The sequence below is a fragment of the Solea solea genome, chromosome 14, assembly GCF_958295425.1.
Source record: "Solea solea chromosome 14, fSolSol10.1, whole genome shotgun sequence".
In the NCBI taxonomy this organism is placed as follows: Eukaryota; Metazoa; Chordata; class Actinopteri; order Pleuronectiformes; family Soleidae; genus Solea; species Solea solea.
Window position 1 is genome coordinate 11,133,533 of NC_081147.1, and position 26,773 is coordinate 11,160,305.

The following is a 26,773-nucleotide window of genomic DNA, read 5'->3' on the forward strand; positions in this document are numbered from 1 at the left end:
AGCCAAAATGGAAGAGTCGCCTAGGGAGACTATGTGGGACATTCATGTATTCTTGTAGTTTCTGAGCAATCGTGGGGATCTGCAATACACAGTTACTTCATGGTGTGGCACAAAGTTAATTGTTTCAGAATATTGTGGTTCAATTTTGACCTTTTACTAACAGCAATTAGTGATTGTCACCAACTTTCCAAATCAATGCAGATAGAAAGGAAATCTGCTGTGGCAAACCCAAATTGGGAGCAGATAGATGAAGAAGACTAATAATAAGACATGCTGCGTATTTGCTCACTTTCAGTGTGAACTGAAGATGTTAAGATAATCCTAATTACAACCTGTCAAATAATCAAACTGCTCGTGTTTCTTGCTCTATTGTATGTTCAGTTCTGTCCTATAACGGGTGGAAATTACAGTGTTAACCAAACGGTCATTAAATCATCAGAACAGAAGTGTGATACTGTCGGAAATTAATCAAAGTCACTGTGACTTTCTGTGTGAGAATGAGAATATGTTAATGGGAAGTGATTAACAGGTAATACAAAATAAGAAACAATGAAAATGTGTGTGTGTGTCTGTTTAGTTGTGTGTGTGTGTGTGTGTGTGTGAGAGACTCTAGTCGATACACCCTGCCCTCCCACTAAGGTTTGCCAAATGTTCACCTACACTATCACCACCTGGCTACTGCTGTGCGCTGTGTGACTGCATTGTGTTTGTTTGTGTGTCTGCATATATGTGTGTGTGTGTGTGTGTGTGTGTGTGAGTGCTCTCTAACAGATGGAGTAACCTAATACATGTCTCATTTCTGCCCTGCTGTCCATTGGCCCTCATGGTCTGCTGGTGATGCTAAGTGGGCCTTACCAGCATCCTGTCTGTTTTATTCCTGGAAACGGCCAACCCCACCCTGCCCTTTGCCGCCACCGCCGTCCCATAATCCCCAGGCATCCACACTCAAACGCACACCGCTGGTCCCGAAAGAGCAGCCGGTCAGGTGGAGCAAATCTCAGGTTACCTGGGACAGGTTGTTTTGAGAGGGGTGATTGAAATGTGTCAGGAAAAACAACATTGTCTACAGTCAGTGAGCAGATGCTACTTTTATTATAGACAGGGCTGAAATTATAACGGAACATGTGAATGCAGAGGCTGCTGGGAGTTTTGTGTGCCCGCTTCTGAACATCTGCATATTATACTCATAAACAAAAACATAAAACTCAGCTGCTGGTGATCTTGCATGATGAGACCTCCGTCATCTTATAAAGACAAAAAGTCCACATTTGCTGGATCAACAAGTTTAAAAGTGGCTCTTTTTTTTTTACTGCCACTGTCCCACTATTCCCCTTTTTCACCAGGACCAGGTGGCAGCAGCTCCATCTGTCTCTGTGGCGGCTAGAGGTGACACTCCATCAGCCAAATGGATTAGTCTCATTGGCTGCTTAATTTATTGATGTTTGCCTCTCCTGGGGATAATGGGTGCATGGGCTTCTGATTGATGAGTGTCCATGTCTGCCTTTGTGGCACATTCAGCCACAGTCAGCGGTCAGTCCATCAGTTTGGTGTGTTGTGAGCCGCAGAGTTGTCTTATGTAACACCCAGTCTGGTCTCATGAACATCAAATATGTTCATTTGACAGGCTGCTCATAGATTACATGAAAAGCCCGTTTGATGTCAGTGCTGAAGTCTCCGAGTTTAAAGACGTCAGAAATAAGTGACCTCACTGTCTGGCAGATTTATTAGATTTCTTTTATTCTTCAGATAACCTGAATTCTGCAGCCAATGATCGTGGTGTAATTAGTGTGTTTGATTGATGACTTGATATGCAGAGGGAAATTTATATGATGATATAAGACTGGGGTTCATTTAAAGGTTCCAACTGAAAGAATTGGGTCATACTTATCACGTACAAGAACACAGTTCCGATAATACAGTCTAGTGTTCCACACATGCAGTCGATCTCACATTCCTTTTCAGTAGCAGAGATTTCCATTTGTATGTCCTTGTTTTCTTTGAGCACTGATTCTAAACGAGTGTGTACCATCGAACCGCCTCAAATAATCTCAAGCAAGTTTCCAGGGTTATTGTCTCTCATCTCTTTTGTGGTCTGATTTGACCAAAACACGGTGTGGACAGAAAATGGAGTTACATGGAGCATGCACAGCCAGCATGGACTCAAACTGGAGGTGCGGTCGCGTTCTGTGCGTGTAGGGTTCACGTTGGACCACTGCGTAAATGAGCAGAAGACAAATTTGATGTCATCTGGATTCTCTGTGTTTGCCTTTGCATATCATAAAATATATAATTCTCCACTTACATAAATAGTATATTCATAAAACATGGCCCTGACCTAAAGTACATGGATAAGGCTTATTCTAAGGCTAAGAAAACCAACCTTTTTTTTCTTGTCTTTTTTTAAATCAATTATGCATTCATGCAAACATACTTGACGGGTTGTATATTTAGTTTCTTTCCAAAATGTTACACACTGGACCTTTAATGTATCTGATTTCTATATTTGAGTGCCCAAGGAAGCAGAGATGCCCAGAATCCTTGGAGTGAACTTTATCTGGCTGTACACCAGGTGGACAGAGGTAAATGAGCAGATGCAGAGACATGTCTGTGTGCCATGTACCACTGACCTGTGTGTGAAAATCCTTAAGTCTCAGAGGAAGTATACTTTTCCAGCAGTCTGTCCTCTGCCTCCATCTGTGACGCTGACAAAATAAATGCTACAGCTAATTTTAAGCATGACCCAGTATGTTTCTGTCGGCTGCTGCTCTCTGGTAATGTGTGCTCTTGACCTGCTGCAGTAGTATCCAGAATGTCACAGGTCCCTGACATACAGCGCCTCTTCCCTCCATTAGAGGATACCTGATCCCGCTCAGGCTTTCACTGATGAAAGGGAGCGAGCAGCATGCACAGGAAATGGACTCACATTGGTTCTTATCATGACCCTGGTACTTAGAGCCATTGAATTGCATTCATGAAGAGCCCTCTTGTCTTTCTCTTTACCATTACAAAGTGTCTCTCCTCTTTGTGGTGTAAGAGATACTACAGGTACTAGTTGAATTACAGGGTTTGACGTAAGAGCCTTTCATCGAAACAAACAAAAAAGGCAGATGGATGAGTATTTTCGCACTGCCTTCAAATTCCAGTCAACACCTCGGCTTGCATCTCACCAGAAATGTTCCGTGTGTGTTTGTGAGGGCGTGTCTTCCCTCCTCGCTCTCTCTGTCTCCCTGTCTCGACTGGCAATCTGCACATCTGTCTGCTCATTGATCACAGAGGGAAGTGCTCCGCAGACACAGTAGGACGGCCGCAGCCCGAAGATCTAAACAGATGTTCGCTGCTCCCCCCAGCGTCCTCGCTCACTCTCTGACTCACCCAAACACCCTCAAATGTTTTTTTCCTTAACCTTTATTCACTCAGCAGCTCTTCCTCCATGCAAGCAAGCTGTTTTGCTCTCTGTTTCATATATTTATACACTCACTGTGTGCCAGAGATTACCGCTGAAGTAGTGTGGGGATTAATGGCCTGCTCAACCCTGCGCTATGTAAATTCTGCTGAACCGTATCCTTTGTGGTAACTATGTGGTTAATACAGTAAAGATTCTCTCAGTGAATATAAAAACATCACCTTTTCTTTTTTCTATTCTTTTTTCCTAAAAATACATTTAAATTAAGACATACAGCCTTAAAGAAATTCTAGTTTGCAGTAATTATTTTCTCTTTTGTAAATGACGTTGTCTTTGACATTAAAATGAGCTAACATAACTATTCCGGTAAACATACACCTTAAACCAGATTTGAGGTGTTGCTTAGTAGCAGTGTTACAGATGAGATAAGATACACTATGCAATATTTATCTCTCTCCTTTTAAAATCTGAAACTTATGTTATGGACATGTTTTGCTCTTGAGGATGTGACTTCCCCTTAAATGGCAGCTCCCAGAGTCATGTATTGACATTATTGTGAAATGCCTGCATTCACCTTTCAGCCTCTTTCGGACATAAATCACATCACAGGGCGAGGTAGGGAATGAAACGCTCACTGTGCTCCTTTGTACTTTCACTTATTATTCTGATCTTTCCTTTTAGACATCAAGAAATCACAAGAAGTGCTCTGTGAAGGCAGCAGTATGAGAGAAAAAGCAAAAAGCACTCAAATAAGTCAAATATGAACCGACATGAAACATATAGTGATAGGATTTAGGGGCCATGATCCATAAATCTGCTGATTCATTCAACACAAATATATGCTCGAGAATTTCCTTCAACATCATTGTTTTCCAGTATTTTCCTTGATTCATTATAAACAGAACTCACTGATTGTTAATATGGCAACATTTCAGTGTTGCCAGTTTGCGGCAAGTGTAAACAAATAAAAGCTAACAATGTATCAAAAGGAAATAGTAGCAAAACAGCCCATTCATTCAGCTTTTACAGGGTCGTGCTCTCCAAAGACGTTTACTTTTTCCATTATGATATTAAAGGTTGTTTTTGTACTTAAGTGAAGTTGAAGGACAAACACTTACAGAGCTTTACTTTAGGATACTACGATAGTGCTTCACACAGGAGAGGAGGAAAAACAGATGTAGCTGAGGGCCAATGCAGGTGATGTTAAAATTCAACTACTCCTCCTCCTCCTCCTCCTCCTCCCATAGAGACATAAATCCACTTTAAAAGAGACAACCTCCCGGTGAGATGTTCCCGTTAATGATGAAAGTATTAAAATATGATTCTTTGATGTGCTGAAATGGGGAGTTTAAGTTGGACTGACACAGTTTTTCTGTAGTTATACATCAGCGATCATAAGCTACTGGTGTGTGTTTGTACGTGCTTGTACTTCTTTCTGGCATAAACACTGACCTTGTCAGGACTAGTAGTCCTCATGGAGACCAAAACCTGGTCTTAATGAGACAGAACGTAATTTCTGAGGAGCTGGTTAAGTTTAAGGCCAAGAAGGTTAATGTTAGACATTGTGTGGTTATGGTTAATGCCAGGGATGATGCTTTGTCAATGAATTGAAATTGATAAAATGATGAGGTAATCAAAACTGTATTGATTCATGGTGTCTCAGCATCGTTACAGGTGTGACCCACAGCTTATATCGATTGAAAACAGTGTCTGCTCCTGACAGTGATGGTACCATGATGCCATGAAGGCAGTAAATGAGGTCATACAAATGAAATAATGTGTGTTTTAGATTATATCATATTAGAAAAGCTTCATTAATCATAAGTTGGGAAACCACTATAATTTTAACAATACAAACAATACAGTTGAATGAATTAACGGATGAATAAGAAACATGATCTACAGCAATAGATCAGTGTAGGGCTATGGGTGATACTCCAATAATAATATATGCTGTGGTATAATTTTCATAAATATCAATACACAAAAGTTCAATAAAGATAAGTGTTCTGTCTATAAAGGATTTTAGAACCAGCTATAAAAGGGGTTTTATCATGTTTCCCCTCACAAAGAAGACGGAGCTGTCACGTTGCATTTCAGTGTCGTCCAAGGACCCAAATCCTTGTGAGGGCTGACGAGCTTCATTTGACCTAAATGAAACATGTAGAAAAACAAATAAAAAAAATGAAATAACAGAGATGAAATGGTGAATGCCGCTGTAGCACACGAACCAATCACTTCGTCTAATGTCCCCCTGCTTCCCTGCTTCCCCCCCTTGACCTCATGAAACAGCTGGGGCATCACACTCAACAAAGTGATGTGGAAGACTCGCTGTGGTATAAATAGGATTTCAGCATTCTTAGCTGCTCTTCTGTCCACAGCTTCATTTCACTCTCTGTGATGCTCCCCTGCTAAGTTCAGTAATGGAGCTTTAAATCCCCATGTTGTTGTGTCCTCACTTATTTTGCTATCGGGTTGATGATAGAGCTTTCGCTTCTTGTGCTACCTTGGTGATAAGACTTCAATTTGTGCCTTGAAATGCCACTGATTATTTTCCCTCCTCACGATGGCCACGCACCACTTCCTCTTGTGCCTTTTGTTTCTTGAAAACAAGCCAATCCTAATGGCTCAGCTTCTCCCACATGATGGCCTAATATATTCTCTTTTCAGAGCTCTTTTCTTGTCTGCTCTTTTGTTGTATGGAAAGGTAAAACCCCAAATCTTGCTTTTAATCTGTGGGAGAAGCTTTGTTTTCATCATATTTCAAATCATCACACCTTATTGCGATATTTTGCGGATGTCTGTGTTTTTTCTCGTGTGTGTCAGAAAACAACAGATTGATTAAAAACTAGGTAAAGGGAGAGAGAGACGGTGTGTGGGACGTTTCTCAGGCACTGACACCATAAAGGAAGAGTTGTGTGTTTGGGGAAAATGTATCTATTTGAGTGTTTCATGTTTTGGAGCTAAATTGCTTCCTCTTTTTGACAGCTTGGTGCAGTTTGTGTGATAACTGAGACGTATCGTCACTTACTGAACACAACAGCACTCTAAAGTTTGCCTTCCTTTGGACTGACTTTTCGTCTGTTGCTTTGTTTCTTTCCTGCAGAGGCTTTTGACCTGGTGCTGCGTCATGGCCGTAACTCCACCCTCTCCATGCTGAAGTCCGAGTTCCCAGGTCTCGGCAGTGCAGCCCAGAGCTCCGTTGGGCAGTTCTTCCTGGACATGGCGCTCTACATCCTTGGCTCAGACTCCTCCGTGGACCACATGGTGGCAGTGCTCTTCGGTCGCCTCTTCCCCCTCACGTACCGCCGTCTCCTGGGAGGCAGCGTGTCCTCTGTGTCTGAGGAGTGTGTGAGAGGAGCCTGGAAGGACTCAGTAGCATTTGGCCCTTATCCCAAACTCATGATGACCCGTCTGTCTCGCTCCCTGCTGGCCACGCGGGTCTTCCTGCAGGCGCTGAACCTGGGCATTGAGGTTGTCAACACAACTGACCACCTGCGGCCCAGCCGTGATTGCAGCCGGGGGCTGCTGAGGCTGTGGTATTGCCCGTACTGCCAAAGCATGCTGGGCCCACCAGCCTGCAAAGGCTTCTGTCAGGCAGTGATGCACGGTTGCCTGGGAGGAGCGGCCGAGGTCCAGCCCCACTGGAGGAGCTATGTAGATGGACTGGGGAAGCTGGCTGGTTCCATGAGGGGAGAGCAGGACATGGAGGCTGTTGTTCTAAGAGTGCCTTCGATGATCAGACTGGCTCTGAAGCATGCTGTAAACGCACGTACCCGCCTCAACGCCCTGGTGAGTCTACAGACTAACACACAGGCTACATCCATACCACTATAGCCCTGTTTTCATCATGTCCATATTAGATGAAATCTGCATCCACACTAACACAAGTGAAAATGTGACCATTCAGGAACACTGGCAGTGTAAAGCTGATTCTCTCCTGTAGTTGTTTGCTTAGTATGAGAAAATACTAGAGCAAAAGTCAGAGCATGGATCTCTGTAATGAGTACGAGCTGAGACTGGAGAGACCTTTTCAAAGTTGTGTAGTGTGAACTCTGGGTGAAGGAAAATACTTTTGTGCTGTAGAATTATGTGAGTCACTCCACCAAAGAAGACATTACCTCATAATAAGAATTTACCCACAAGCAGATACAGCTCAGCTGACCAACCACATATTACTGGGGGGGGCGGGGGTTGCAAAGCAGATGGAACCAGTCTGTGGGTCAGCATGATCCAATATTCCTGGCTCTTCCTGCAAAAACACATCACAAAACTATCCCTGGTAACTGAGCTTAATAACTGGAACATGGACATGACACTGACATTAACACTTCAGTCAACATTCCAAAACCTTAACACTCACTCATTCATCTTCTGCCGCTTTATCCTTCACATTAGGGTCACAGGGGTCGCTGGTGCCAATTCCAGTTGACATAGGGCGAGGTCACCAGTCCATCACAGGGACACATCGAGACAAACAACCATTCACTCTCACACTCACACCTACGATCAATTTAGAGTGTCCAATTGATCTAATCCCCAAATGTGCATGTTTTTGGACTGTGGAAGGAAACCTGGAGAACCTGGAGAGAACACACACACACACACACACACACACACACACACACACACACAGGGAGAACGTGCAAACTGAAGACCAAACCTTAACAATCATCCAAAATTCTGCAAGTCACGCTGATACTTGCAAACACATACATCTTTTTTTTTTTACCACACACTCCTCAATAGCACTGAGCCGTTATGTGTGGTTTCTACTGTAATAACACAGTCGAGTTGTTCATATCCCATATGTGAAGTCACACAGAAGTGCTCATGAAATATAAAGGCCTTTCTCTTTCTTCAGAGTTACAGAGATGGATGGATGGAGCTTTTGCTCCATGTCTATCTGCTGAACTTTTCACTCTTACACCCCCAGTCCCCACAGTGACCAAGTTTCTACTCAGAACACATCATTTATTAACACACAGGTTGACCTCACTTACTCTGCAGCGCGAGGGTGTGTCTGCACTGATGTTTTGCTGACTTAAGGGAACATTTCTCTCTTTCTCTCTCTCTCTGCCTCTCTGAGATCCTTATCCAAAATCAAATAAAGACCGTGTAGGTTTATTTAAGACTGCACTTCCTGTCACCACAGATGACTTCAGTCTGTTTATGGCTCTGTGTCTGGTTCCGGTGAATAGGATTATAGGTGCAGTGGCAATGCATTGTTCAGCACTGTCACACGGCTGTGTGTGTGTGTGTGTGTGTGTGTGTGTGTGTGTGTGTGTGTGTGTGTAATCGTGTCTCTCCTCTGCTGTGTCATTGAAGGAACAGACACATTGTCTCCCTCAAGGCTAATATCATCTCACTGCAGAGTCATGAATGGAAGATGAACTGAAATTAAACAGCACCCGATCACCTCACCTCACCTCAGCAGTGCAGCCCTGACACTTGAGTGTTAAAGGACCTCTACAGTGTTTCATTAAGACAATTAACCATAAATTGTCTGTACACTGTAATAAAACTTGAAGAGTGAACACTTTTAGTTGAATCAATGGACTGAGATGTTCCCTTTCACGATATTAAAGAAATAAAATATGATTATTTGAGGGGCTGAAATGTAGTGTTTAAGTTGGGTTGACTCACGCGTGTGTGCGTGATTTGGTTTTTGAGTGTTTGGACTTTTTCTGGCAGAAACACTGACCTTGTCAGGACCAGTAGGCCTCATTGAGACCAAAACCTGGTCCTAATGAAGCAGGGCAAAAGAGAGAGAGACTAAATAAGCTATTTATAGGTGGATGGGAAGTGATTGTTCAGAGGTTCTGAGTCTCTTTGAAATCACACATTTCAATGTGTAGCTCTGTTTTTAAAAAGATGGTTTGTCTCTACTGTTGGAGCAGCTGAAAATTGGGTAGTTTCTTCATTAATTCCTGGAAATCATTGTCTAAATTTAGACTAAACTGTGTTCAACACAAAAGCAAGTAGAAAACTGGTAAGAGAGCATGCATTCAAAGTGCTTGCTCACATTCGATACTTCTCCAGAATCGTTGATAGCCACTTTTTCCCCGCATTTGGTTTTGTTCTGTTTACACGTACAACACTTCACATCTCACTATGTTCACTCAGCCACATTTACATTACTGCTGATAGTGACTGACACACTCCATCTGCCATTGCGCTTCTTTGTTGATTGCTTTCTTTATTTTAATGAATATTTACTTCAAAGCCATCATTATCACGGTCTTAGAGCCAAGTCATGACACACTCAGTACATTTACACAACGTTAGGAAAAAAGAATGGAGTTATTGCATTAGTTAGTTCAAATGAAACTGCACTTTTAAAAGCCAAATTAAATTGTACTAAATTGAATTTCGGAAAATCGATCACTCAGTGGTTGGGAGTCAAATTGCTGCTGTAGATACAGTACATGCTGCACATGTCCCACACTTCCTGCCCTCTGGCTTTGATGAGGAAATAATAGAAGAAGCCAAGACACAGACGAAGACAGGAATTAAACCCACAACCTTCCAGTTGAAAGACATCGCCTCCTCCCACTGAGCTACCGTGGCTCAATCCTAACTCCTCACGTAATTTAAGTACATTTTATATCTGACAATTACTTTTGATACAAGTACAGTAAATAATCATAATACCCTTTAATTAAGTAATATTAAAAAACGTGACTTCAACTTCTACCAAAGTCATTTTCTTGTAAGATACTTTACTTTACTCAAGTATCATTTTAAGGTACTTTATACAAGACTGGTTTTTGCACTGATGAAGAGACCAATTTTATGCTCTTTCAGCTTAAATAATTAAACATTTTGAAGTTAATGGATGGTAGAAAGAAAAGGAACGGCGCTTGACACACGACCAACTACCCAGGAAACCCAGGAAGATTCCTAGTACTAACAATGTGAAAGTGGAAATATTGCCACCTAACATACTGTAGCAGAGTCGGACACATCTCATTTAATAAAGCTATTCCCCACTCGTGCTTGTATACTGGGACAGGAACGATGAAGTCAAGCTACAGCTCAGGCTAACAGTGTGGAAACCCTCTGAGAGAAGACACTGACACATTCTCTCTGTGGATCAGACCAGTCCTCCTGTGGCTTTTCCCACCACAGACTGACAGCTCACAGCACGACATTTGTCGCGGTGCATTGACACACAAACAAATCTGTAAAAGTTGAATCATGTGGGTTATCACTCACTCTGGAGCCTGATCTCATTCTCCCACACATTTATTTCATTTTCTGTGTAAATGTACAGAGCCACGTGGCGACGTTGTGGCTAGCACTGTTACCTTACAGCAAAAATGACCGACTGAGGGCCTTTCTGTGTGCAGTATGCATGTTCTGTGTGTGTGTGGGGGGGGGGGGTTTCTTCGTGTTCTCCGGTTTCCTCTCACACTCCAACAACGTGTAAATTGACAGTAGGTGTGAATGTGAGAGTGAACGCTTGTTTTTCGCCTCTGTGTGTTGGCCCTGCGATTGGACTGACAACCTCTCCAGGGTGTACCGCTGACACACGGGCCACAGACTGGACTAACACACTCACATTCACACCTACGGTCAATTAAACGCCTCGTCTGTACTCAGGCGAGATACTGAGGATCAGTATACCCCCAAATCACTGGACTGCGTACAAAGAAGAAGCTCGTCTAGATAAGCAGGAAGTAATCAAGATAGCAACATCTGCATCTGCTGATGCATATATTTGATATTAGATGTAACATAGAATAGATACAGTGAATCACTTTTTGTCCAACTGTCTTATTTAAACATTTGGGTTCGGTTTTCACACCTCAACCTTTAATGAGCTTCATTAAAGCAGTAACAGATGGTAATGAGATGGAGTGGCAAGTCTCCGTGTCTCACACTTAAACCTACATTTACATGTAACTTCTTCATTGTGTTGCTTTGTTAATGACACCATAAATACTCCTCTTTGAGACTCCAGAGCTTTGTGATCATCTTTGTGGGCTTAAGATGAGACTCTTCATGAAAAGTAAAAAAAACAAAACAACTAATACTGATAACATGTTATAAATGAGTCCACTTGTGTATATGTATCTATATGTGTATAATAATTTAGTTTTCTGTATGATAGAGTTTATATGGATTTTAAGCTACAAATATGTGACATCACCTCTCTGGTCAAAGAAATAGTTTAATACTGTGTTGTAACAGGTGTTTTACCTGAGGGAAAAGCAGAAAACAACACCTGCAAAAGGAATGGTGATTTAGAGGCTTCCCCTCGTTTGCAAATCCTCTGTATAGCAACTCATTTTAGTAAGACAGAGGCTTTAGTGATACATCAGTGTTTTGGATGTGCTGCTGTCTTGTTTTTACATAGTTACAGCATTGGCTCTCAGAGTCTCTCACTTAACCTCTGCTCTCGTGAAAGTGCACACTCCTGCTCCGTAGGGTGACCGACAGATCCACTCTGAGAGAAAGTGTCCTGCAGGTGTGAGGGAGACATCTTTTCTCCTCTCTGCAGACTTGAAACATGTTACTCTGCCGCCGAGATGACCATTCATTGTCTGCCAACCTCCTCCCCGGCAAGTTAACATCCATTTCCTCCCATCCAGCACAACTCCAGCACAAATTTACCAGTGTTCAGAGAGATGAAGAGGGCAGCCAAGAGCCCCGCAGCTCCAATCTATTCCCCTGTCAACTTCACACCCCACTGCTGGAGTTTGATGTCATCCACCTTCGTCTCTACTCCTCATCCCCAACATTCTTCTCTCTCTTTCATCCCCCCATTTATTTCTCATTCTTCTCGCTCTTATGTGCTGCTGTAAGAAGAAGATGCATGATTTATGAAGCTCTATTTTTATCAGTTACCGAGGAGAAAGAGAGGGGGAAAATGGCGACAAAGCGGGGGGAAGAAAATGAAAAGTGGAAAGGAGAGTGTGAAGAGCGAGCCCAAGGTGAAGGGGACAGGAGAGAGTGGAGTAGACATCCATCACCCTTCGACCCCTAGGCTGAACATGAAGATGAGAAGTAGGTTGAGACAGAAATATGATGGATCTGGCCAAGTTAGAGAAGATACACTCACAACACAGCTGCATACTTCATTAGGAGTCTAATATAGTTTCCCTTTGTGACCCTGTGACATTGTCAGAAACACACTTTCATGCGCTCTCTTTTTTCTTCTTCTTTTGTCCCAAAAATAACTCAAATCCAATTACATCCAAACTGTTGTTTTACTAAGGAAACAAGCTCTAATTAAATCTCTGCTGCTTTTTCTTACATATGAATCCATTCAAAAAATATGAGGCCAGTGTGGACGCAGAGATCAGATATAAAAGCCACTTGAGGTTTGAGAACACACTTGAGAAGAAAATGCAATAAACCGTGTTTCTAAGTGCTGTAACATATCATCTTATCTATTATTTCATAGGTCTCACAAACCCTCATTGTCTATAATAAGCAGTTTGTTTGACCATGTAAATGATAAAAAGTAAGCATATGTTTGTGTATCTGGTTATTACTGAATAAAAAAAACATTATTTTAGTCTTTCTACACAAAAACATTTAAGAAAAAAATCTGATAGCATTGCATTCAGTCATTTGTAATAAAGAGCCATTTCCTCTGTTAAAAAACATTTATTTCTTGTTGCACCTTCTTAGTAAATCTATCACATTAGACTTCAGTTTCCTATCTCACTTTAGAGAAAAAAATGTGTTCTTAATTATGATAATTCATACTCAGTAATTGTCTTTCTTTCATTTGCATCTCTCACACATGCCTTTGACAGATTTTTACAGCTCTGAATGAAACTGTGAATGAGACATTTGAAATTAATTTTTCTCGTCATGTCATCTGCATCTTGTAGTTTTGATATTTCTGTGTTTTTTCATCACGTTGGACTAAAATATGAATCATTTGTGCTGAGATACTATTACAATAATATTTGGAAAAGATTTCTGAGTTGGTAAATTTACCTAAAGATTCTGAGTCAGTGTGTGTGAATACATGAGTGTATTTCACTGCTATTCACAACTGCACACACATCCTGACGTTATGTTATTGTGACGGATGAACAGTTTCCTAGATAAACATTCAATTCAATTTTTTAGCTAAAATACAGATCAACTAAGCAACATGACTTTTTCACTCTTCAGTTTTTTTGTTTTTTATTATTGATGTTATTCATGTTTATTCATTGTCTCCAATATACATGAACATTTATTTATATATTTTAAAGATTTAAAGACTTGTTAAAATGTACATTTCAAAGTGTTGCGAGCTGGAAAAGTAAAAGTAAAACTCTAACTTATGAATGATTGGTTGTCTGTTCTTCCCGTGTGTGTGTGTGTGTGTGTGTGTGTGTGTGTGTGTGTGTTTCCTCCAGGTGTGTTTCCTCCAGGTTCTCCAGTTTCCTCCCACATTTCAAAAACATGCAATATGGGGATTAGGTAAATTGCAAGAATCAGCCTGACTCTGCAAAAAAGAAAGAAAAACACATTCAAATTATTTCGGGGAAGGTCAGAGGTCAAGGGTTTTGGCAGGCAGGAATACAGGGGATGCAGAATTTTGGATGATTGTTAAGGTTTTGGTCTTTCTGCATGGAGTTTGCATGTTCTCCCCGTGTGTGTGGGTTTTCTCCAGGTTCTCCAGTTTCCTCACAGTCCAAAAACATACAATATGGGGATTAGTTAAATTAGACACTCTAAATTTGGTAGGTGTGAGTGTGAGAGTGAAATGTTATTTGTCTTCATGTGTCTCTGTGATGGACATGATGACCTGTCCAGGGTGTACCCCACGTTTCGCCCCTTGTCTGCTGGGATTGGCACCAGCATCCCCTGCAAACCGTGGAGGATAAAGCAGTAGAAGATGAATGAGTGAATGCAAATGTGAACAAACTCACCGGACCATGAACAAAGTGTTTATTGAGTAGTGCATGAGCTCATCTGTGTGAGCAGTGGTTCATGAGGCAAAAAATGTTTGGAACAATTGACCTAAACAATAGTTGTTTAACACTTTTGAATGCTTCATGTCCTGATAGCCATCAATAAATAAAATAGTGCCGGACACACACACACAAACTTCACTCATTGAATCAGACACAATGTCGTCCGTATCAGTGGAGCTGTCCCCACAGTGCTACCAACTCCACTCTGCCTGAGCCAGTGAGTTCTCTTCTATACTGGATTTATGACCAGTTATCCAGACGTAAAGAACATTTCAATAAATAACGAAAAATTGTTTTATGTTCAACAAATTACAGACTAAAAACACTACATATCAGTTTCAAGTCTCAAAGTCAAATCAAGACATTGTCAAACAAGTAATATCATGTTGTGGAATCTCCTGGTTTATTAAAAGCTGGAAAAAAGACCTGTAGTGTTTCACCAGAAGGCTCCTACATGCTGGTGACAACAGTGCAGGGGGGAAAGTGGAGGAAGGCTAGGTGCTGACTCAGTCTCTCCCCCTGAGCCTGAAACACACATTACTCTCCATATAGTCTCCAGTATGTTGTTCTAGCTGTGTATGGCCCCCTGCCACCTTTGCCACACTGATAGTATCATCTTTCCTCCTGGAAATGTTTGTTTATTAATAACTCATTGTCATCAAGATGAATGTGTAAGCCGATTATACGTTTAGAGCGCCAGGATCCACGCGCATCAATATAGATTTGTTTGGAATTTATCTTTCCACTCTGTTTGCACAAGCAGATCACCACATGGAGCCTTGAGATGCAGGTGTGCAAGTGCACGCTCGTGTAAGCCAAGACGTTTGTGTAAGAGTGTGTGTCGGATTACAGGCCGTCAGCACAGTTCTCTCTCAGTGAGACAGGCTGTTCAGTGCAGATAAATGTGTACAGATACTTCCATGCTGAGGCATGGCTTTATCTGCACACTCTCCTGTTGGTTGTGTTAGTCCAGCCCGGGGTGATATTAATACCCCGCTAATAAGCCCCTGCCTTTAAGAATCCAGGAACAATCAACGTGCGGAGGTGGGGGTTTGGGGTTGGAGCAGTGGTGGCAGTGGTGGGGAATCAGTTAGTGGTGGGGAATCAGTTAGTCCCTTGTGCCACAACTCCCCTACGGCTTCCAGGGGAAAAAGAGGGGAGCCCAGCTCCAATCACATTAATCATGGCCTGTGGGAGCAGCGGCATTCGCTCGAAGCGAAGAAGAACAAGAGAGTTAGAGGAGGAAGATGTGGAGGGAGAACGTGGCGCGGCTAAGACAATGGGCTGAAGTGTGTGTGCGTGTTTCTTGCAGGAGGGGAGTATTAGTGAAGATGGCTAGTCAGCGATGTTGGGTATCAGTGAATTAGTATCTCTGGTGTGGGAGAACTAAACCATCTGTGACTCTGTGTGTGTGTGTGTGTGTGTGTGTGTGTGTGTGTGTGTGTGTGTGCACGTTGTGGCTATCGCTGTACCCTTGGATGACAAAGCTGTATTGATTAACCCTGATGATTCTGTTTTACAACTAATCAGCATTTCTGTGTGTCAGCATACAAGCACCAATCAAGTGTGTGTGTGTGTGTGTGTTGGCAGTGAGGCTATTATGTAGGAGTGCTTGTTCATCATATTAATGGGCTAAGGTGCATTATATTCAAATGAATAATAACATTAAATGATTCATTTTTTTTGTTTATGCTGAAAATTCTTCAGCGAGTGTTTGTTTCTGTCTGTGCGCGTGTGCGTGTGTGTGTTTGTGCATGTGTGTGTGTGAGTGATTTTGGCCTCAGTAACCACCAGATGAAGATGTCCATTCTGCTGCTCTATCAGGCTCCATCAGTATTCAGCAGCAGTGGTGCCAGCCTATTCACTTAAACAGGAGCTGGGCACAATTAGCTGTTAACATTACATGGCAGAAATAAACCTCGGCCAGTATCCCGCAGGGAAATTAAACCTACGGCAAATCGTTAAACCACAAGCTAAACATTAACAGCCATTTGCATTTTTATTGCACCTGAAAAGAATGTGTCAGGTCCATTATCTCTGAGATACAGAGAGGGACGGTTTATTTATTATTGTTGTGTCACCCGCGTGGAAACACAATGGCGTTTATGTGGGGACAGAAGAAGCCAAACGAGAGGCCTTTTTCCCGCTCACAGTTTTGGAGTGTTATGATTAGAAACAAGGCGTAAACGGCTGGCAGAGGATACAATGACTTGTTTGTTATGCAAATCCCCCATGCATTCATCCCTCCCCAAAAATAAACAAACAAAAACAGATGACAATGTGCAGAGGGGCTCAGCTGACTGTGGCCGGCAGTTTGGCTGTTGACAGGTTCTCACTGTCTGCTGTGTCATTGATATTAAGAGGCTGAATAAACAGCCACAGGACCATGAATGAAGCACCAGTGGGATGAAGAGTTTTTTGGAGTTCCCTCATTCATGACCGCTGTCTGATCTTCTCCTCTCTCCTCTGTCGTTTATAGGTGAACGGGATGTGTGCACACACTCCTCAGCGGGCCTCGCGCTCCGTCGTATCTGCTCCTCCACAGACTCCCGTGGCCTCCACAGCCCGCGGTGCACAGCCTTCACCCTCAGACTCTGATGAGACTTTGGCCGGCCTCCGCAGGTGAGGAGATCTGGGACTGTGGTCCAGACTGAGACCCAAACTCCCAGCTGATTGTTGTTATATAGTCCCTGACACTGTGGACAGGTTTCCTTTCTTTTCTTTTTTTACCTTGTGACACCCTTTTCTCCACTCACCAGGCCTAATGCAGTAACAGGCTTAAATGAACAGTGCACTTTTGCCTCACGGGCCTCTGGACTTGGCAGCAAAATGGGGAGATTAATGTCAATTACAAATGGAGACAGCGCTTATTCCAGCTCCTTTACTCCTTCCTTCCTGAGGGGAATTCATCAGCACACTTTTCACTGTTCCAACTTTGAATTCCCCTTTCTTTTTCTATCTCTGCCTTTTCCATCTTTGTCTTATGTTGTCCTTTTTTTCAATAGGACAACTTGTACCTGCAGGCAAATATGACTCAGTGAAAAGTTTTATTCTCCGTCACTCTCTATTAAACATTTCCTTTCTTGTTCTTCCTCAGGGAGTTCATTTCTAACCTGTGGGGCTTCAGCTCCTTCTACAGTGGACTTGGAGAAGCGTTATGCAACCGTGAGCCTGCTCCAGCAAACCACTCCCTCTGCTGGAATGGGCAGGAGATGACAGACAAGTAAGACACCCACAGACAAATCCACCCTTCTAACACACACACACACACACACACACACACACACCACACTGCCGGACGTTTCTGCTGAGATTTACAGACCTACTAAATGATCAGCTATCGGCTATAGTCTGTTCCAATCCCTCAGTTCCCAACACTCCAGCTGCACATCCAGGAGAGGTGTAGGTGAGCTGAAGGGTAAGTTTGCCCAGAGCTGATGAGCTTCACACGAAGCTAACCCCCCTTCTTCTGAGAGTGAGTGTAAATCTTGACTTTGGCTCTGTGGGATGTTATTAATGTCAGGCTTGCTGTCACCTTCTTCTTGCTTAGTTAATTGCAGTTTCGATCGAGCTCTCCTCCTTCATCCGACATCTCCTGTGCACCCTGTAGAACCTCATTTGGTTTTCGCAATATTTCACTTGCCCCCTGTCCTCTGGCCATACAAATCATAACTTCCTACTGTTCAGCACACCCAGTCAACTGGCCCCAATTTCAATTTGGCTTAGATCGTCACAGATATCATCCATTTCCGTGCCTTGTAAATTGTATGTAGAGTTTAATTATTGTCAAGGCACACATGTCAGGCGCGATGTGCTGCAGGTTAATGTTTTAAAAGTGCTTTCCGTGGACTGTGAATAATTTGTGTGCTTTCTCAAACTGCCCGAAAAAAGAGTCACTCTCAAAGGAGGAAGAGCCTCAATCTGAGCAGGAGACATCAGTTTGGCAAGGAGCAAAGCGGTCCTGAGGGAATGATTACAAGCTGGACCACACTCTGATAGGAAGGTGCAGAGAGGCGCGGAAGGAGTGCAAATGATGAGGAGATTAGAATGTCTCGCGGCAAGCAATTCTCCATGTCATCTGTGAGGGCATATGCCTGCAAATTCACTCTGGGTACATTTTCACTCTACGATTTGCTTTGGATCAGCTTCCATTTATCCTCCAGATAGAACCTTCTCTGGAGCCAAACATGGCATTCATTCAGACATTGTCTGATGCAGATAAATTTAGATTGGCTGTTTGGAGGGGATAAGTGCCACAGGGGTTGCCTACTAAATTTCTCTGATACCCGAGGAGTGATCTTTGGAGCTAAATGTGGGGCATTTTATCAGGCATATTATTTTCCCACCTGCAGCCAAGATCAGGGAGCAACACTTTTCCATTAAAAAAATAAATAAAAAAGAGATAGCTGTGATAACAGATGTGACATTTCAAAATATTACATCCTCTTTTGGATGTAATGACAGTGTGAGGTTATGTGTGTGTGTGAGAGAGAGAGCTGATAAATGATCCGGTGCTGTGTCAACTGTGAACATTTCATTTAGGAGCTGTACATACATTGATAAAGCAGAAAAGTTCAAAAAACAGGAATTAGACTTTTCCTTTAGTTGGAGTTAGTATAGTTCAACTTTGTGTTTAACATTATTTCAGCCTTCTTTTCCAGTATACAGCACTTATTAACCTTGTTCAGGGGTCTGCAACCTGCGGCTCCAGAGCTGCATGCGGTTCTTCAACACCGCTGCAGTAGCTCACTGTAGCTTTGGAAAGTTATGTTTATCTTTATTTTCTTTATTTCTTTCGTTATCTCTTTCAAAGTGAACACTTTTAGGGATCAAGGCGATTAATGAAAGGGGTTTAATATTCCGTCCACTAAAATATGCGTCTAAATGTCAAATGCTATATTGAAAACATCCCAGAACCCGATAAACTTGTGCAAGAAATCAAATCCTAGCACTTCAATGAAGTCATTTGTACATGACAACGTACACAGTCCTGTCAATCTTTGGATCCACATAATTAGGTTTTATGTTTTCTCATGGATGAAGTATATAAATTCCAAATCATTTTCAATATTTATTTTATGGCTCAATTAGGTTTTGCGGCTCCAGATTACATTTATTTGGGTGGAGAAGGGACAAAAATGGCTCTTTTAATACAGAAGGTTGCAGACGCCTGGCTTAGAGTGTGAAACTTTTCTGCTTCTGCTGTGGTGATTTCTTTAGTTTTGTATATTTCTACTTCATTTTGTGTATGCATGTTGCACGCATTTTCAAATTTATGCTAATATTTTCTCCATTTTTTTGTTATTTATTTGTTGGTATGTGCTCATGAAGATGCATGATCATGCTTTGCACGTGTTTTCTGAAGTTGCAGCGTATTGAGCTCTCTGTACTCACTGAAGGTGCACGTCGTTACATCCAGGGAACACGACTATCTCCAACACGACTATCTCCACCACATTGCACAATGACCCTTTTCAATAATTTAAACCTTGCGGTAATAGTGAAGGAGAAGTCAGGCAATCACAAGTGACACTGCAGGGATTTATCGTGTGGACACTGTGGACATCTTTGATAAATGTTTCAGGCCAGTCCATTTAATAGATGTTCAGATATTTCATTCAAGACAAAGGTATTAAGTTATAAATAACTATGTCCTCTTCAGATGAAAATATCATGCATATATATATATCTGACAATTTGTCATTTGACATCAGATAACATCAGTCTTAGCTTTTACGAAATAAAAGCTCCTCCTGCACATTTTACCCTTAATATTTTTCAAATATCCAATAATGCCAAGATTTTTGGTTGGGAGTGACGAGAATGGACAGGATTAGAAATGAGCTTATTCCAGGGGGCAGCACAGGTTGGACAGTTTGAAAATAAAGTAAGAGAGTCCAGGTTGAGATGGTTTGGTCACGTGCAGAGGAGGGACAGTGATTATATTGGACAACGGACGTTGAAGATGGAGCTGCAGGGCAGGAGGAAGAGAAGAAGACCACAGAGAAGGTTCATGTCATCTGTGGTGACCCGTAAAGGGAGAAGAAGTATCACATGCATATACTTCATATGTGCATTTCTGGTCTTGTCTATGAACACAACTGCAGCAATAATGCTCATCATGATATGACACAGAGTAACAGCTCCACTGATTACACACCACATCATGTCATACCTCTCCTTGTGATCCTGACTGGAGTTGTCATCCATTAAGCAGTGTGACTCTGACTACAACTCCCCCCCCCAATGTTTATTCTCGCTTTCAGACTGGACCTAATAGCATGGTAATTGGTGTCAGATTAGATTAGGTTATCATTGTAGCCAACCAATCTGATCAGCAAACAATAACAGGGAAACGATCAGATAACAAACTGACAACTGAGACTATCAGCAGTTCGAGGGGTTTAGGGGTGATACGTCTAAAATGTAGTCTCCGTAAAATGATCCTGCATTTGTAGCATGAAACACTAACCTGCCTCAGCTCCTTATCCTCACTCAAATCTCTCTCTCTCTCTCTCTCTCTCTCAAATCCACCTTCCTCTTACCATATTTCCTCTGTTCTCCTCCTTAATGGATCGTACATCTCTTTCCATTATTAATGTGATAATTAGCAGCAGAGAGGGGGTGAGATCATGGCTAATAAGAAGAATAAATAGCCAGGAAATGTAATTTGAGTTTAATAAAAAGTCAGACTTTGGGGACAGGGGGAAAGTGATGAATGGAGAAGGCAGGTGAAAGTGTGTGTGTGTGTGTGTGTGTGTGTGTGTGTGTGTGTGTGTGTGTGTGTGTGTGTGTGTGTGTGTGTGTGTGTGTGTGTGTGTGTGTGTGTGTGTGTGTGTGTGTGTGTGTGTGCTCACAGCAATGTCAAAAAATAGAGCAGAGTATGACCTCATGCTTTTCACGTACACACGCATGTGCACGCTTGCACACATACTCAAAAGGGTCTGTTTGCTTTGTTTTTTCTCGGCCATTTTATCCTTCATTTTGCCAACGCCTTATAGCTGATGATGTTTACACTGCTTCCTGCTCATATCACTGTGTCTAGGGAAGATAATGCTATTCAATCATACTGTAGCTACACTCCATTTGCGTCATGTGCACAGAAGAAGCTGTTTTTCTCCTCCTCTTTAGCTGCACTTGTTTGTCTGGTAGGGGTTAATTATCAGAGCAGTGTCAGAAGATCAAGCAGCACCTGCAGGGACATTTTGACATGAGAGACAACAAATGAAGAGAAATGTGCCTTTCTGTCTCACCAGCTCCTCCTCTTGATAACATACACTGCTGTCAACAGAGCGGCGTCTCCTAAGATACTCATAAAGTCATGTAAGAACCTGCCTGCGAGCTGCTCGTTCCTAAACATGCTGCCAGAGCAGGACAAACGCACATCTCTGCTAATGTCCTCTCATTAACAGCAAATATGATTAAAAAGCCACTAATTACTCGGTTTAATGTGCATGAAATTAATCACCAGGCAGACTTTACATAATAGTTTAACTCCTTTGAGGATGTTGTCGCCTCCAAGTTAAACTCATAATTGTAAAACCTATTATACCAGCAGCTTCTTTGTGCTGACTGAAAGTCCACAAGTTTTATTCACAACGGTAGTTCTAAATTATCTGGACATATAAGAAATACTGTCTTTGTGCACAAGAGGAGCCTCTTTAATGTTTATTAAAGCTGTCTTTCAATTTCAGCTGTTGGTAAAAAAAGGGTCATCCCTCTTTAACTATACAAATAATGTCTCCACTACTGGAAAAGTAAGTTCTTTGGTCAGTGTTACATTTCAAATGAACTTTCCAGCCTCACAAGTTTGGCACATAAACTAAAAACCAGAAGTGCTGCCATTCCTCTTATCAACACTAGATGGCAGTAAATGCCTTGCTTGCACTGAAGGAGCATTGGTCACTTCATTGTGTATTTCCCTCAAAAAAGGTTCGATCTAAGCTTTCTTTGACACTCTTTTAAAAAAGACTCCACAACAAAAGAAATGAGTCAGTTCTTCTTATTCTCTGTGCTGACAGGTTTCCTGGGCCCGGTCTGAAGCGACTACACCCAGCCTCTGAGTCCAAGAGCAACAAGCCGCCCGAGCCAATCATCAGCCAGATCATAGACAAACTCAAACACATTAACCAGGTGAGCAGAGAGAGTGTATGTGTGTGTGTGTGTGTGTATTCTCTATGTGCCCACTCCCCTGTGGTCTCCTGTGAATGGGGTCTGGATGGAGATGCTGCTGCTGACATCTTCACTTGTAAACGTTGGGGAAAAGTGAGAATGTTGCTGTTCTCTCTCATATTTAAGATAAACTCCACTGGGAACTCGTGTTCAAGGTGATGTCAAATCCTTGTTCTTTTTCAAACACGGCAAAAGAGTGTTGACAGGAAACTTCTGAGAAGACTTTATTTTTGGTCTCAGCTGCTCTGCTGCTGCAAAAAGAACAAAAAAAAAGAAAACAAAGACAAGAAACCGCTGCCTTATTCACCAGTGTCACCACCTGACAGAACCACATTCTCTGACGGGGACAGGATTTGTTGCCTGTGATAGGCAGGAACATTTTTGTCCATCCATCCACAGTAAGCCCTCCCAAAGCTGTGTTTAAGGCCAAAGAAACCCTTTTTACTGCCGCCATCACCATGGAAACCACCTTTTGGAGTGGGCTGTCTGAGCCCAGAGACACTTGCACGGAGGTTCAAAGGCAGCCTCGGTAGGTTGATATATCAGCCCACAGATCTCCTTGTAGTTCCTGGTTCTTGGTGGTTGCACTTGTAGCTGTCAACACGTTGCCGTCGACCACCTTTAACGACCTCCCCCCTCCCAAACGTGTACACACACACACACCAAAAAGTGTGTTTGCGTGTGTTCGTCTATGAGCAGGAGCGTCTGAGTGCTGCAGGTCTGTCTCAGTGGATTACCAACCTCCTCTCCTGTTTAAACACCCCAAGAGATCTTAAGAACAACTATGGAGCCTTCCTCCCCTCCCCACTCTGACAACCAGAGGCCCTCAAGAAAAACAGAAACACAGGGTTGTGGGTTGAGACGCTGTAATTTTCTTATTACCCGGGCTGTATTACCTCATGCACGCTGGTCATGCTCTAAGCAGGAACAGCAGGATTGTGAGGTGTTCCGCCCCCCCCGCCCGCCCGCCCTCCTCAAACCCCTGACTGTGTGTTTGTCTTTTTCCTCTGACTTCTTCTCCAGCTGTGTCGTTCAATGTTTTCACCAATCGCTGCGACGGCCAAACCCACATACAGTTATAATGAACCAAATCCATCCTTTAATCATAAAAAGACAGGACAAGTACACACTCTCGCTCTAATGCAATAAGCCTTTCAAAACTTCCTGCTCTGACAGGGACCAACATTTGTACCCGATTGATTGGAAGCAGGGTGGCTGCAGCGCAGACTGTTTACCGTGTGGCTCGTCTTGATGAGATTTAGAGGGAAAATGCATTTGGTTGAAATGACGTTGCTTCATAACATGTTCAGAGTCAAATCAGAGGCTGGCCAGTGATGACGTGGCACACATGTGGTCGTTTAATCCTGTTTACATAAATGCCTAATATTTATGCAGATTTTCTCTTCTCGTGGGAGCTATTAATCCCATATCTGATGACCATACAACAGAATGAAGCACATTTCTGCCCGACCTCCAACTTCCCTTCTGATCCTGACTTCAATGGGCTGGATTAACATCTGACAAAAACTGGCTGTGTTTTGATTGCATATTTCACATGCAGTTAAACTGCCTATGACTCATAGCTGTGCCTTTTTTCAGTTTCTGCAGAAATTGGATTACACACATTTTCTTTTTTTTTTCACCACAAATCATTTCTACATTTTAGGTGCACAAAATAACAGAAACGCCTCAAAATGTGATGCAATATAATACAATAGCCGTGCAATGAATTTCACCCTTTGCGAAGTCTAAAATATTGCATTTTTGTTGCCAGACTGCTCACAGAGGAAATGTTTGTGGCCTTAATTTATGGTGTTTGTGTTTCATGTTTTTCACAAACATGTCTCAACAAGACAGAAATCCCTCCCTGTTTACTTTATAGTGCACAGTGTTTACCACCCATCTTTTGAATTTTAAAAATTCCTCTAAATGTGTCACATTTTTATTGATTTAGTGTCTGAAATAACACTAAATCAAGTTGAATCTTAGCAAATGTCATTGTAATCCATCCAGTAGTTGTCAAAAGAAGGGGTTACGGTTAAGGTTGTTATTGTAGTTAGTTAGTATATGAGGGCAATCCTTGGAGACAACACTAACGTGAACAAATGGGCTGTCAAATGTCATATTTCACCAAAGAGACAGAGCTTTAAAGTCACATTATAACGCTGCTAAATGTCCATTGACTCGACACCGTACTTCATGGTCTGAGCTGCTCTGCTCTCAACTGATGTGTTGTTAACAACCTCTGAAGGCACCAGAGAAAGTGATGTTGTTTAGTTAAAGGCGCTTTTACGAGATCTCCGCCTCCTCGCCATTTGAAAGGCCACCAGCCCTGGATGTTGCAGGTCTAACAGCAAATGCACCAATTAGCCGTCTAATATGAGAAAGTAGGCCACAACTCACAGATAATTACTTTCATCTGCCCTGTTTATATGCATGTGGTGTATGAAGACGTTCCTGGAAGTCCACCAGCTCACTGCCATGCAGATAAATAAACTCTGTGTTTCAGTCACTTGATGTGTGTTGTGTGTGAGCGTGTTATACAGAATGTTCAGAGCTCCAGGCTAACAGAATATTGTCCTTCAGCTCTACTTGCACACTAGTCTTTACAAGTCCTGTAAGGCTCTTTTATCCTGCAAACATTTTCCCCGAGAATGAATATCGTCCTCCTCTTGTGAACAGTGAATGAAAGCAACAGTTCTTCCAGCTTGAAATGACCCACTTTTTAAAGTATGAATGTGTCCCAGCCTCGCAGTACGTGAGATTGTTTCATAAAATATAAGGTCTGCTACACACTCCAACAGTGAAGGGGGAACATGGGACCCCTCCAAAGAATCTGCTTCCTTCCAACTTTAATCCCCCTGATGTTACATTTCTCCACTCTTAAGTGTTCTGTGATGATGGTCCTGTGAAATGCAGCTATGCGGCGGAAATGTGTCATTTCTCACGTTGTCAGTGTTGATCAGAGTATCAGCAGATACAGAGACAGTCTGGCAGGGAGACCCTTGCCTTTGTGCCTCTGTGTTGTGGCTAAACTAAACACCAAGGAGAAGAAAAACTCATGAAGCCGGTCGCCTGTGCTCATAAAACAGCATTTTCTCACGCCTAAAGCAGCTGATGTCATGACAGAGCTGCGGCCAAGTTTAAAGTGAGCTGTGTGCTGTAAATGATGAAGAGAAATGGCTCTGTGCTGTGGTTATTGCTCGTTGACTTGGAATCTTTAAACAGTGCAGGGCTGTGAGGAGCCACGGACATTTTAACATGTGCATGCTTACACTGTGTCACAAATTCTCGTGTGAGGTCCCGTCTGTGCGCTACGCCTTGTTTACGCAGCCTGGTGAGGCCGATTATCTCAACACGCTCTCTCCACGACTGTGTCATCAAGTCCATGGTACTCCGCGATGCAGTTTTCTCGACGGGAACTTCACTGTTTGTTGTTTCCTGTGTAGAAGGACGAACGTGAGCCTCCCAAATTAGAGCATATTATTTTGATGATGTGTTCTTGTTGTAGAGGCATGAGTTTGTTTTTCTGAACATCTGTTTAACTTCCCAGAGTATTGGGTTTCTCCTCCGAACAGCTAATCTCACAGGAGATGGTTGAGCTAGTGGCAAAATAGGCCAATTATGTGATTGGTCTTTGATTACAGAGAGTTTCCCACTCATTTGTCCGATGAGTTTGCCATTTGTTGGGTCAGACCTCCTGGGATTATTCTGACAGCCTCTTTTTTAGTTCAATTTAGTCTCTTTCACACCAAAATTAGTGGGTACACCTGGGATTTTTAAACATTTTTAAACTGCCAAAAAAAGGCATTTAACACCATTCTCATTACCAGTGATGAATTATGATGTCACAGATGTTTAGGTTTTAAAAAGTAAGGATTGCTGCAAACATTAATGCTACAGCTACGCTAAAGATGAACGCGCATCATACAGTTGTACTGAAGTGAAACATTTCTGGCAAAAACGGAACAGATGGAGATGGAATGAGTGCGTTCACTTGGGTTTTATGTTTCCATCGACGCTGCCCGGAGCTGAGGCCGATGAAAACATGCGTGCATTGCAGGAGTTATTTGACCTGCGAGTTAATGCAGATTAAACATATTCCCACTGGTGAAAAACCCACATAAACCTGGGATTGACCAGTTGAAGTGGAGTATAAGCCTATTTGAAGGAAAACATCTACACTACCACAAGCAAGAAAAATATTTTTTGGGCAAAAAAACACATAATTTCATATAGGCCAGTAAAATTGCTCTTGCATGGAAAGAAT

General features: G+C 42.4%; 1 protein-coding gene across 1 annotated transcript in view; it reads left to right on the forward strand.

The window, feature by feature from the left end:
* The window catches only part of gpc3 (glypican 3), a 105,767-nt gene that overhangs the window by 54,362 nt on the left and 24,632 nt on the right, over positions 1 to 26,773 (forward strand). The window contains exons 3-6 of the mRNA XM_058650466.1: positions 6,510 to 7,195; positions 16,811 to 16,953; positions 17,429 to 17,554; positions 22,353 to 22,464. Coding sequence (XP_058506449.1) covers positions 6,510 to 7,195; positions 16,811 to 16,953; positions 17,429 to 17,554; positions 22,353 to 22,464 — 1,067 coding nt within the window. The remainder of the gene's footprint in view (positions 1 to 6,509; positions 7,196 to 16,810; positions 16,954 to 17,428; positions 17,555 to 22,352; positions 22,465 to 26,773) is intronic.